Consider the following 14,904-nt stretch of genomic DNA (forward strand, 5'->3'; position numbering starts at 1 on the left):
TTAATAATTCTTGTTAAAATGACCTCATTTCCTTCATAATGAACCTTATGCCTGCCAGGCGAAGTGATATTCAGGGTCACTTAGGTGGGAATGTCCAATCTAGCCCTACAACTCAAGTCCCCAATGCCCAGTCCATATAACTATTTTACTACATTTCTTCTTTGTCCTGACTTTTTTGATCTGTTGTTTCTCTTCTTATAATTCTCCGAGATTCTTTAACTTCCCTTAGCCAAGAAATCATCTTTATTTGCTATACTCCTCTTGTTCCCAATTCTTCCACATATTATTAACCTTAGCTCTTTAGCTTAATCTTACACATCCCACCTGGGTAAAGAAAGAGAGATGGAAGTTGCTATCTCAACTATTTTATCAAGATATTGGGCCTTTTAGGGGGCATCCTTTCCACTAGCTACTTGTGAAATTACATTCATTCCTTTTAAATAGTTAAACATTCTTTAAATGATCCCAAATACATCCTTTTAATGGAATACTCTGGTTTATTTTCTTGGAAAGTTTTCTTATATCAAAACAGATCCATTTGTCTTTGATCATAAGTACAAAAAGCAGTCTGTGTTTATCTTATCTTTATCTTTAACTCCCTATGAGCAAAAATCCTATCTAATTCAACCTCTCTTCCCAAAGCCTAGAAAAGTGTGCTGCACAAAAGGACTTTAAAAGGTTTGAATTGAGTATCTTTAGTTGAAGAGAGGATTCTGGGAAGATAGTGGAGGAGGTCTAAAAATTTAAGGCTCTCCAAATTTCCTGCACAGAAAAAGACAGAACACAAGCCACAGAGGGTAAAAAAGCAGGGGTAACAATCATGATCTTTGAAAAACTTAACATTAAAGCAGATTTAATTTTTTAAAAAAAGAGAAAAATAGGGAAACTATACTCTATGTCAACCATATTAATATTGATTTTAGACTATTTAAAATAGCAAAACATTTTAAGGTTCAATACTGCTATAGTTTAGAAAATGATAAGCCAGTACATTTAGAAAAATATGGAAAGGCTTACACCTATGAAGATACTATAGACCTCTAAAAACCAAGGACAAATGGAAATAGTGCAGTCTTGTGTGTGTGTGTGTGTGTGTGTGTGTGTGTGTGTGTGTATGTATATGTATCTTATTATAGATATCTATGTATATATGTATACACATATGTGCATATGTTTATCTCCACCTTTAATTGTAGCCTTCTTTGGCTACAATTTGGGATGGGTGGGAGGAAGGGAAAAAAATGACTTAAAAATGCACAGCAGAGAACAAAATTTTCAAATAATAAAGCAAAATCTATTTAATTTTAAAGCTATAGGAAATATTTTTTGACATTTTTTCAAAATAATGTTTTTAAATGTGTAAAATAAAATACATAGGATTATAAAGTAAAACCAATATGTTGAAATTTATCAATATCTTTTAAAAAAAAATTCACAAACCCTAAGTTAAGAACTCTTATAGGATCTGAAGGCAATCATTACAGCTATATAAAGATATATTTATGACTATAGATACATGTAGATATATGCACATATATTTATAATTTTGAATTCTGAATTAATAGAAGCTTTAGTTTTAGACAGGACTAAACTAAAGCATTAACTTTCATTAAACAAAATTAGTTTTCTATATGGCTGCAAAAAAGACCATAGATGAGCCTAAATACAGAAATATCAAAAATGTTACAAGTTTTCCTTCTCCAAAACAGACAGGTGATCTGGAAGCTGCAACTGAATCAATGGGTAATATTTTATAAAAGAATATAAAAAAATAAATAAATAAGAAAATGAACTTATCTATGAATGAAAATTATCAATAGTGTAGGAAACTTTTCAATTATTGGATACTAATAAAGAGTTGGCTGTATTATGATTTTTGGAGGTGATTAAGCAGTGCTGGATTTGAAGATCAGAAGGCTAAAGTTCAAATGCTGCCTCAGATACTAGCTGTGTGATCCTGGACAAGATATTTAACTTTTCTCTGTCTCAATTTCTTCATAAAGTAAAAAAGATAATGGGGATCAGGGCAGCTAGGTGGTGCAGTAGAGGATAGAGCATCAGCCCTGAAGTCAGGAGGACTTGAGTTCGAATCTGGTCTCAGACACTTAACCCTTCCTAGCTGAGTGACTTTGGACAAGTCACTTAACCCTAATTGCCTCAGCAAAAAAAAAGAAAAGAAAAGAATGGGACCTACCTAACAAGACTATTCTGGAGATCAAATTAAACAACATTTGTAAAGTGCTTTACAAATATTAAGATAACCCTAAATGCTATTATTCTTATTCATGCATAAGGAAATTAAGAATACAGCTGAAAAGTCAAGGAATGGCTCTATGTACACCATTAGGTATCCAGTTTGTAATCAATTACCACAGAAGTGGAAGCCCTCTATCCAGGGGTAATATGCAGAAGACTGGATTTAAAATTAGGAAGGTCTGGGTTAGAATTCCTGCTCAGACATTTAGCAAATATGTGTCCCTGGGCAAGTAATTTATTGTCTTTAAGTCTCTCAGTTTATTCTGCTGGAAAATGGGGATAATACCAGCATCTTCTTGGTAATGCTGTTGTGAGGACTTATCCATGCTTTGCAGACCTTAAATAAGGGTCATTTGGCTGGTGGGTAAAAAAGGAAGACCTAGTGCATTTACTTTTTACTTACTACACATTAAAAATGAATACCCATCATTTAACCTTCATATATCCTATAGAAAATAATTATCATTAATTATATTTCATCTAACCAGTTGTTTTATTTGCTATCATAAAAAATGAACTTCATTAAGAGAAACCATAAAGACCCCTTGTTGGCCATTTTTACTATCTATGGACTCTATTAGAATTCCTGTATCTCCACATTTTGATACTACGTAAGTCTTAGTCAAATAAATTCATTAACTAAATCTAGGTGGCAAGGGACTACAAAAGACAACCTTATGTGTAATGTGTATACCTAAGTGGCTTCAATCTTCCAACTAGAAGGAAGCTTACTAGAAGGAATAATGGATGCAGAGTTCACAGGAGATGGAAAAATGTTTTAGAATTACAAATTCAAGTGAAAGGCGCTGTTTTAGTTTGTGGTAGTAGTAAGAAGTATCAACTATATCATGAAATCATCAAAGAGAACTGCCCTGATGTTATAAAAACAGAGGGTAAAATAGATATTGAAAGAATTCATTGATCACCTACTGATCAATGATCAATGATCAAAGAGATCCCCATATCAAAACTCCAAGAAATATTGTGGCTAAATTCCAGAATTATCAGATCAAGGAAAAATACTATAAGCAGCTAGAAAAAAACAGTTCAAATACAGAGGAGCCACAATAAAGATTACAGGGGATCTAGCAGCATTAAAAAGCTTTTTGACAAACAAAACTAATGCAAACAAGATTAGAAGGGAAACAATAAACTGGGAAAACATTTTTACAGTTAAAGGTTCTGTTAAAAGCCTCATTTCTAAAATATACAGAGAACTGACTCTAATTTATAAGAAATCAAGCCATTCTCCAATTGATAAGTGGTCAAAGGATATGAACAGACAATTTTCAGATGATGAAATTGAAACTATTTCCACTCATATGAAAGGGTCCAAATCACTAGTGATCAAAGAAATGCAAATTAAGACAACTCTGAGATATCACTGCACACCTGTCAGATTGGCTAAGATGACAGGAAAAAATTTGGAATTATGCTCAAAAAGTGCATACCCTTTGATCCAGCAGTGCTCCTACTGGGCTTATATCCCAAAGAGATATTAAAGAAGGGAAACCTGTATGTGCAAGAATGTTTGTGCTAGCCCTTTTTGTAGTGGCTAGAAACTGGAAATTGAATGGATGCCCATCAATTGGAGAATGGTGACAATATTTCCATGAAAGAGGTTCACATGCAGGCTTTAATTTCAGGTTGTTATCACTAATATTTAACTAAGCATACATCCAGAAGAACCTATCAGATGCACAAAATAGGACCTCTAAAAGTTAATAATCTAAAAGACAAGATAATGGCTACTTACATGGCCTAGTATCTCCAGGATAAAAATATAAAATTTTGTTTGTTTTTTAAAGTCCTTCATAACCTGACAACCCCCTTCTACCTTTTTGAATCTTCTTACACTGTACTCTTCAGTTCCGAGATCCTTTTCTCCTGGCTATTCCTAGAATGTATGAATGGCATAATTTGACATTTCCTTCTCATGCTCTTAATTTTTAAGAAATTATAGCTACCCTACTTTTAAAAAGTTCTTAAATTTCAGCATACAGTTAATAGTTAGCATGAGACAATGGGGAGTGGGAAATACTTTGCACAAGGAGATGATGTAATCAGAATTGTATTTCAGGAAAATTACTTAAGGAGAAAGATAAAAGATGGATTGGAAAGAAGAGAGAGTAGAGGCAAGAAACCCAGGTGGGAGATTATTATAATAATAGCGCCTAAAAGAGGATATGATCTAGACAATAGTGATATCAAAATGGATGGAAAGGAAGAGAGATGTAAGGGACTCCTGATTTGGGGAATTTTCATAAAGATAGCTGAGCATTGGGGCATATAGAGTGCTGGGCCCGGAGTCAGGAAGACCTGAGTTCAAATCTGGTCTCAGACAGTTATTAGCTGTGTGACCTTAAGCATATCACTTCAACTCAGTTTCCTCATCACTAAATTGGAGATAACAGTACCTATCTCACAGGTTGTTGTGAGGATCAAATAAGCTAATATTTGTAAATCAATAAGCATAGCGTTTAATATAGTAGGCACAGTATAAATGCTTATTCTCTTCCCCTTCCCTTCCAGTCTACCATGCCTCAAACACACTCATCTTCCTAGGCTCTGCCTCCTGGTTTCCTTGGCTTCCTTCAAGCTTTGATAAAAATCCCACCTATGTTGTCTTTCCCATTCCCCCTTAATGCTAGTGCCTCCCCTTTGATATTATCTCCCAATTTATCCTGTAAAAATTTCCTTTGTACTTTTCCCCATCAGAGAGTAAGTTCCTTGAGGGAAAGCACCATTTTTGCTTTTTTGTGGTATCCTCAGGGGTTAGTATACTTTCTGGCACCTAGTAATAGATACTGACTGACTTGGTTGATTTGATACATATTATTTTTCAGTTTTTTTTTTATCTGTTTTAGTATTCTTTGAGATTTGGTCATTTTAGGTAACTATAGTTAGTATTGTTTTGAGTAGTTGGAAGTAGATACAGAAAATAAATAGTTTGGTGATTATGAAGAAGTTTGTCTAAGATGAAGAAAAGAAAAAAAGATAGGATAAATTAGTGAAGGATTCTAAGAAAAAACAAGTGATAAATCTACAAGATCTAAATCTAAACAGATTGGTGCCATCTGTGGAACATGGGTTAAGTACTTTGGAACTGAATCAGAGTAGTAAGAAGTATAATATCTATTAGCACTTAATTGGCTTCTTGGCCAATGCCAATCAAGGGTCACTGAAACGAGCAGGCATTATCAGGAAAGGTTTCATGGAACAGGTGGGATCTTTGAAAGATGTAGAAGATCTTAGTGGATGAAAAGCAGAGAAAGATATTCCAGACAGGGAGAACACACAGTAAGCACTGTATAAATGTTAGCTATTATCAGAAAGACAGATTAAAGAAAGACTATAGAGACTTAGAATGTAAGACTAAAGAATTTAGATGTTACCCTGTGACTGATACTAATTCTTTATTTAGGAATCTTTTCTTTGGTTTCTTTCCCTCACTCAGGAATGCAAACCTGACATTTAATGCCTATGGAATTTCTTTTCTTTTACTTGTTCAATCTCTATTTATTCCTTAAATGCCACTGCCTCCATGAACTTTTCATCTAATCCCCAGTTAGACTTTCTTAGATCAAATACAACACTTTGCTTGCATAATTTTAAAGCCTTTTTAATCTTCTAATCTTTCTAATTTTTCTATATGGACCAACTACAATGCCCATTTCTCCAACATGATACACCATTTCCTCTTACTAGACCTCATCCCTGGAAGGTTTTTCCCCTTTATCTCACTCTCTCAATTTCCCTGATTTCTTTTAAGACTCTGATCAAACCTCACTTTTGGCAAGAGGCCTTTCTCAATCCCCCTACCAATGAGGACCCTAATTCTATCATATCATCAGCATGTATATAGCCTCTACAATGTTCTAGGATCTGTGCTAAGCACTTGACAAATATTATCTCATTTGAACTTCAAAACAAGATTGGAATATAGGTGCTATAATAACTCCTATTTCACAATTGAGAAAACTGAGGCAAAAAGAAATTAATGACTTGTCCCGAGTTACATAGTTAGGAAGGGTCTGAAACTAGATTTAAATTTACGTCTTCCTGATTTCAGACTTAGCTCTATCCATTCCTTAGCAAGATTAGTATATTATGGTTCAAGAAAAATCAATACTTGATCTGTAGCCAAAGATCCTGGGATTAGAATCCTAGCTCTGCTCCTTAGTATCTGCATGATTTTGCACAAGTCATTTTTTGTGGGTCTCAATTTCCCCCTCTGTAAGATAATGTGATCTCATACATTTAGCTAAGTTACTTGATTCCATACTCTTTTAGTTCCATGAGACTTTTCTTATCTTTACTTTGGCCATTGCATGGCCTGCCATCATGTTTATTATCCCTATCCCTCTTCTTTAGAATTGCAATCAAATCATTGCCATTATGGCATCTGCAAAGGTAGTGCTAATGGATTACTTTTCCGACCCTAACTCTTCTCTGGCCACCATTCTTCTAGAAGTTTTGTTTCTTAGAAAGTAAACTCGAGGACAGAGAATAACTGTCACTTAGGAGCTCAAGGTTGGGCTCTGACAGAGCCCTCAGAAAATAAAAAAGACCTGAGACTTGTGACATCATTGTCCATACTTTGGGACTATAACTTGATTCTAATTATGTTGATAGAGAAGATCTGGGTTCATATTCAGAAGAAAAAAAATGGAGCTAAAAAAAAAGAACCACTCTTTTTTCAATGAGAAAGATCAAATTGTCCCAAACACAAAAAGAGTTCTTGAAAGAATTTTAAAAACTAAATAAGAGAAATTGAAGAAAAATTAGGAAAAAAAAAGCCACCCAAGAAAATCAAGAATATCATGAAAAGAAAGTCAATCAACTTGAAATAGAGAATTAAAAACTTAAGGAAAAAATAATTCCTTGAAGATTACAATTAGGCAAGGGGAAACTAATGACATTCAAATCATAAAATAAAATCAAAAGGATGAATAGAAGAAACTGAAACATCTTATCAGAAAAACAACTGAAATAGAGAACTGATCAAGGAAGACTAGACCATCTGAAAAATATGATTAAAATAGTCTTGATGCAATATTAGAACAAATTATCAAAGATAAGAAGGCAAATCAAGCCATTCTCCAATTGATAAATGGTCAAAGGATATGAACAGACAATTTTCAGATGATGAAATTAAAACTATTTCCACTCATATGAAAGTATTCCAAATCACTATTGATCAGAGAAATGCAAATTAAGACAACTCTGAGGTATCATTACACACCTGTCAGATTGGCTAAGATGACAGGAACAAATAACGATGAATGTTGGAGGGGCTGTGGGAAAACTGGGACACTGATGCATTGTTGGTGGAGTTGTGAAAGAATCCAACCATTCTGGAGAGCAATCTGGAATTATGCCCAAAAAGTTATCAAAATGTGCATATCCTTTGACCCAGCCATACTACTACTGGGCTTATACCCCAAGGAACTACTAAAGAAGTGAAAGGGACCTGTATGTGCCAAAATGTTTGTGGCAGCCCTTTTCATAGTGGCTAGAAGCTGGAAGATGAATGGATGTCCATCAATTGGAGAATGGTTGGGTAAATTATGGTATATGAATGTTATGGAATATGATTGTTCTATAAGAAATGACCAACAGGAGAAATACAGAGAGGCTTGGAGAGACTTACATCAACTGATGCTGAGTGAAACGAGCAGAACCAGAAGATCATTATACACTTCAACAAAGATACTGTACGAGGATGTATTCTGATGGAAGTGGATTTCTTCAACATAGAGAAGAGCTAATCCAATTCCAATTGATTGATGATGGACAGAATCAGCTACATCCAGAAAAGGAACACTGGGAAATGAGTGTAAACTGTTATTTTTACCTTCTGAATCCAATTCTTCCTGTGCAACAAAAAATTCGGTTCTACACACATATATTGTATCTAGAATATACTGTAATATATTTAACATATATAAGACTGCTTGCCATCTGGGGGGAGGGGGTTGGGGGAGGAAGGGAAAAAATCTGAATAGAAGTAAGTGCAAGGGATAATGTTGTAAAAAATTACCCATGCATATGTACTGTCAAAAAAAAGTTATAATTATAAAATAAAATTAAAATTAAAAAAAAAAAGATAAGAAGGCAAAGCAAAATAAAGGGGAAAAAAATCCATTAATCACCAGTTAAAGAGATCCCAGGAGGAGAATTTACACAGATGTTTCAAAGTTCCCAAGATAAGGAGAAAATATTGGAAACAAAAAGAAAAAAAAATTAATCATGGAGCTACAATATGGATTACATAAGATCGAGTAGCTACTAAGTCTTGAAATACTACATTCTGTAGAGCAAAAAAGAGCTGGAGTTATAGCCAAAGGTAATTCACCCAGAAAAATTAAGCATAACTGAATGAAAAAATATGGACATTTAACAAAACGACAAGTTTTTTTGTGATAAAAACAACAAAACTTAAGGGAAAATTAAACAATAAAATCCAGGAGAAATATAAGATAAACAATAATGACCAAATATCAGGGACTAAATAAAGGCAAACTGTTTGTGTTTTATATGTGGAAATATCAGTTCTTTTATAGTTGTCTATTATATTGGATAATTTGAAAGAAAGGCTTGGGCTAAGGTAAGCATGATGGGGTGATTCTAAAAAAATTAAACAATGTATAGAGAGAGATAAAAAGGAGTAATTATCTCATACAAATAAGCATAAAAGTAAAAATTAATACAGAAGATAGTAGGGGGAAGGGCAGGTAGTGCTGGAACTTTAATAGGGAATGAATTTTAAAAGGAACTAGCTACCTATCAAAGAGCATAAAAGTCTTCTAAATTTAAAAAGAAATAAGAGGGCAAGAGGATAGGGTCAAGGGGGAGGATAAGGGAGGGTTTTTAGAAAGTTGGGTGGTTTAAGGAATAGAAAGACCTCATATGAAAGGGTGTTCCAAATCACTATTGATCAGAGAAATGCAAATTAAGACAATTCTGAGATACCACTACACACCTGTCAGATTGGCTAAGATGACAGGAAAAAATAATGATGAATGTTTGAGGGGATGCGGGAAAACTGGGACACTGATGCATTATTGGTGGAGTTCTGAATGAATCCAACCATTCTGGAGAACAATCTGGAATTATGCCCAAAATGTTATCAAACTGTGCATATCCTTTGATCCAGCAGTGCTATTACTGGGCTTATATCCCAAAGAAATACTAAAGAAGGGAAAGGGACCTGTATGTGCCAAAATGTTTGTGGAAGCCCTTTTTGTAGTGGCTAGAAACTGGAAAATGAATGGATGTCCATCAATTAGAGAATGGCTGAATAAATTGTGATATATGAATGTTATGGAACATTATTGTTCTGTAAGAAATGACCAGCAGGATGAATACAGAGAGGCTTGGAGAGACTTACATGAACTGATGCTGAGTGAAATGAGCAGAATCAGGAGAACATTATACACTTCAACAAAAATGCTGTATAAAGACGTATTCTGATGAAAGTAGGTATCTTCGATAAAGAGAAGATCTAATTCAGTTCCAATTGATCAATGATGGACAGAATCAGCTGGGAAGTGAGTGTGAACTATGCATTTTTGTTTTTCTTCCCAGGTTATTTTTACCTTCTGAATCCAATTCTTCCTGTGCAACAAGAAATTCAGTTCTGCACATATATCTAGGATATACTATAATATATCTAACATGTATAAAACTGCCTGCCATCTAGAGAAAGGGGTGGAGGAAAGGGAAAAATTGGAACAGAAGTGAGTGCAAGGGATAAAGTTGTAAAAAATTACCCATGCAAAAAAAAAGTTATAATTATAAAATAAAAAAAATATTTAAAAAAAAAAGAAAGTGGGAGAACTCAAAAAAAAAAAAAGGAATAGAGAGACAAGGTATTAAGTAGGTAGAAATAAAGCAAAGGAGTGAGGAGAGAAGGATAATGAGGAAAAAGAGAAAGGAGGAAAATATACAAGAAATTGTACCTTAGATTGTGATTGGGACAAATTTATCCATAAAATGGAAATGAAGAGCAGATTAAAATTTTAAATTTCACAACATGTTGCTTTCAAGAAACATAAAAATGAGAGATACACACAAAAAATAAAATAAAGAGAAGGAATAGAATTTATTGTATTTAAAAAAGGGATAGTGATCATTATTTCAAAGAAAGTTAAAGTTAAAATGACTGAATCAAGTGAAAAACAGAAAACTACACGTCAGCAATTATTCAATATATCTTTAGATCATTAAAAAATACCTAGATAGTATAAAGTATCTAGGTATATGCCTATTAAAACAAGAACTAAAGAAAAAGAAACATAAAACACTCCCCTCCCCCCCAGGTAATCAGGGATTAAGTGACTTGCCCAGGGTCACACAGCTAAGAAGTATTAAGTGTCTGAGGACACATTTGAACTCAGGTCCTCCTGACTTCAGGGCTGGTGCTCTAGCTACTATACCAACTACACCAACTAGGTCCCACATAAAACACTTTCTATACAAATAAATTGAGATCTAAATAAATGAAGTAATTTTTATTGTTCTTGGATAGGTAAAACCAAAATAATTTTTTAAATGACCATTTTACCTAACTAATCTATTTATTCATTATCAAACCAATTACATTACTAAAAAATTATTTTACTGTTAGAAAAAAATGAAAAAGTTAATTTGGAAGAGCAAAAGATGATGAACTTTCAAGAAATGAGGGAAAAGATATAAGGAAATAGATTCTGTAGTATCAAACAAACTATATCAAAAGAGAGAGCATTTTAAATTTAAAATTCCTCATCTAAATAAACCCTATGTAGCCAAGAACAGAAGTAATGCAGAAAACTGGGAAACAGCTTTTGTAGACAATCTCTCAGATAGGATGTGATTGGAATACTGTTGTGATATAGGAAATTAGGTTGATGGAAAAACTTGGACTTAAGAAGGAAGATGCTATTTACCTTCAGAGAAAGAGATGACAGGTGAAAATAAGCATATTACAGTATTGCATATATGTATGTATGTATATATATATATATATATATATATATGTAGATATCTATCTCCATACTTAATTGTAGTTTTCTTTTAAGGTAGGGAGAGGGAGGGGAAAAAAATAAAGTAAAACCTGCATGGCAGAGAACAATAAGAAAACCAACAGAGAAGAAAAACTGGGCAGCTTTAAAAACAATATGTAGTATTTCTAATGCAGACTTTCTTAAAATGAAAATTTGTTTTAGTTCCAAAATTTGTTTTTTTGATATCAAATCAAATTCTATAGTCTGTTATGCACATGGTAATGTTTTTTTTTTTCTTTTCTTATTTTGCATTTAAATTTAAAATTAAAAAAAATGTAAAGGCAAAAGACTTTTTTTTTGGTTGCTGAGGCAATTGGGATTAAGGGACTTGCCCAGGGTCACACAGCTAAGAAGTATTAAGTGTCTGAGGCCAAATTTGAACTCAGATCCTCCTGATTTCAGGGCTGGTGCTCTATCCATTACACTACCTAGCTGCTCACAAAAGACTTTTAAAAAAGAAGAAAAGGTGCCTGAGAGCAAAAATTATTGACCTGAAAAACAAAGAAGAAAAAATTTTAGAATCATTGGTATATCTGAATGCTATAATTCACCTTTCTCTCCCCCACCCCACAAAAAAAAAAAAAAAAAAGAGGCAAAATGTCAAGTTTCAAGAAATATTAAAACTGTCCCTCTTTGAATCAGAGGGAATCTTGGAAAAAGTCCATCACCTTCTGAAAAAAGTCCCCAAATGAAAACTTCCAAGGAACATTATAGTCAAACTCCAGAGCTTCCAGATCAAAAATACTTGAAAGCAACAAGAAAGAAAGAATTCAAATACAGACAGTTTTCACTTTAAGTAAATTTGCATAGTAAACTTGATTCCTCAGAAGTTCATGGCAGGACATCTCATTAGCCCAGGCTGACACCTGGAGTTCCAATGTGGGTTGGGGGTGGGGGTGATGGGGAAGTCTGCATAATGGTCTAATTACATTAAGCAAGAACAGGCTGTACTGAGGAGCTAGTCAGAATCACATACATTATTAGCAAGATGACTGTTGTTTATCTTTGGTTCTTGAAGACTATGGAGATCAGAAAGGCGATGTCTTGATTTGCAAGTAAACTAGATTTAAGTGAGAAAGTCACTAACTTCTTTCTCTCCTTTGGAGTCATTCTTGTCCAATGGCAAGACATAGCTCAGGATGACTAGACCCCTGGCATTTTAAAGGAAACATCTTTCCTAGGTTTGTTTGTTTAATGTAAACTTATTCAGTAAGTTAAAGTAAGTTGAGGCAAAAAGTGGCCAAGTGTGACATTACAAAGAAATAAACCAGGGATGGGAAAACCCCTCAGAGTTTCTATGTGAAAAGCTTGGAACAATAATCCAGAAGGCAAAGGATTTAACACTCACAGTTAAGAATTATTTATACAACAAAATTGTATATAAAACTACAGAGGAAAAAAAAGTACCTTTAATAAAACAAAGGACATCCAAGCATTTCTGATAAAAAGATGAGAGCTGAATAGAAACACTGAAATCAAACACAGGAGTTAAAGTAGAGAGGAACAAGTAATCATAAAGGACTAAACAACTTAAATCCTACCACGGGGAAAAGATAGTGCATCTCCTCTGAGTCCAATCATCTTTAAGGGTCTTGGAAAAAGTATAATTATAGAGAAGGCCCAGGAATAACTATGTCTTGATGGTTTTTAAAGAAAAATGAATAAGAGAAGAATACACTGGGGAGGAGAGGGTACAGTGATTTAGAGTAGGGAAAACTCTTACATAATCAGCAAGTAAACATCTCTCTTAACAAAGAAGAATGGGCTGAAAGAACAAGCTGCTAGCACTTGAATGTCACTTTCATCTTAACTGGTCAAAGAGAGAAGAATACACACAGTGTGCACAGGAAAACAATTCATTCAACAAGGAAATAGGAAGTAAAGGTGAGAAAGCGATATTAGAAAGAGGATAGGTTAAGTAAGGGAAGGATTAGTCCTAAGCAAAACAAAGTCCAACTAAGATGTTCAAAATTATTTATAGCATATTTTGTGGTGGCAAAATGGGAGTCTGATACCCATTACATATAAAATGTGATGCAATTATGATACAATTGAGTTTTAGGATGAAAGAGATAGTTTCAGAAAAACCTGGGGAACACTTGTATGAACTGATATTGAGTGATATGAATAGAACTAAGAGATACAATTAAATAATAATGACAATAGGGGCAGCTAGGTGGCACAGTGGACAGAGCACCAGCCCTGAAGTCAGGAAAACCTGAGTTCAAATCTGATCTTAGACAATTAACACATCCTGGCTGTGTGACCTTGGGCAAGTCACTTGACCCCAATTGCCTCAGAAAAAAAAAAAAAAGACAACACTTAACATTTATGTGACATTTACTTTGTGTCAGGCACTGTTTCTAAGTGCTCTGCAATTATTCTTATTTAATCCTCTCAACAACCCTGATAAATAGGAGCTATTATTTTACCTATTTTACAAATAAGGAAACAAACAGAAGTCTAAGTGACCTGTCCTGGAATAAAAAATTAATCAAAAAAATTATTCATTATGTACTATCAAAGAGATTATTAGCAGTTATGGACTGTCAAACACAAAAACTAAAACTAAACCACTCATCTCCTAGTACAGAAGGCACAATGCTAGACTTATTGACCGCTGAAGTCTCTCCAAACTCTCAAATTCTGTGATACTGTGAAATTATGTACCTGTAAGTTAATGTAATTATTTTTTGTTAAGTCTTTTCTCTCTCACTTTGGGTGCAGGAGAGACGGTGGAGAGGAAAGTAACTGAAGAGTGCAAAATCTGGATCAGAAAATCTGAATTCAAATCCTGACTTTTGTTTACCACTTATATGACATTAAAAAAAAATCACCTAAACTCTGGGTTTCAATCTCCTCCATTCCTATGATGAGGTTGTTCACCATGATGATCTCTAAAAGCCTTTCTAGATCTATAATTAGATTGTGAACTCCCTCAAACAGGTATCCCACCTCACACTTCTGTATCTTTCCAGTACCTTGAACAAAGTAGTTAATCAGCATTCTTAAGATTTCAATGACCTGACTACTTCAAGACTATCAAAGTTAGAATGGGAATAAGGGTGAGAGTACTAAAAGAAAGTAGGTATATGGATTCTGGCAAATAATGAACACAACAGTTTCAGGTTGGAAGAATTAAGTGTTAATTAGGCTTGATAGATCTTAGTAGGTTTCATCTTCTCTGCACAGTCATATACATATATATATATATTAGTACTACTTCTGGATTTCAATTCCACATTTATTAAGTACCTAAGAAATGCAAGGCACTAAGCATACAAAAATAAAATCAAAGAATAGTCCTTGCCCTAAAGAAGTTTACAATCTTGTGAGGACTCATAACACAACAGGTAGACAAATAAGTACAAAGTATATAGAAAGTAATTTCCAAAATGAGAAATCACTATTAAGGAGATTTAAAAAGGATATATATAGCCAACTGACACCAGAGCTGATGTCAAAAAGTAATTGTATCTTGTGGCAGGGATGGAACCTCCCAAATGGGGAAAGCAAAAAGAAGGACAGTTTAACTAGAAGGGAGACTATTAAAAAGAATGCATGAAACAAACCTTGAAAAGTTGGAAGCCATGTAATT

At 34.0% G+C, this 14,904-nt stretch overlaps 1 protein-coding gene across 2 annotated transcripts in view; it reads right to left on the reverse strand.

Annotated features, from left to right (window-relative positions):
• DNAAF10 (dynein axonemal assembly factor 10) overlaps positions 1-14,904 on the reverse strand; it is a 40,680-nt gene that overhangs the window by 22,744 nt on the left and 3,032 nt on the right. The window contains exon 1 of one of the 2 annotated variants that reach the window (XM_074287099.1): positions 12,848-12,964. The exons of the other annotated variant lie outside the window; for it this stretch is intronic. Coding sequence (XP_074143200.1) covers positions 12,848-12,868 — 21 coding nt within the window. The 5' untranslated portion in view covers positions 12,869-12,964. Of the gene's footprint in view, positions 1-12,847; positions 12,965-14,904 lie in introns of those variants that run through there. 2 annotated transcript variants of the gene reach the window in all.

This window comes from Sminthopsis crassicaudata, chromosome 2, assembly GCF_048593235.1.
Source record: "Sminthopsis crassicaudata isolate SCR6 chromosome 2, ASM4859323v1, whole genome shotgun sequence".
Lineage (NCBI taxonomy): Eukaryota > Metazoa > Chordata > Mammalia > Dasyuromorphia > Dasyuridae > Sminthopsis > Sminthopsis crassicaudata.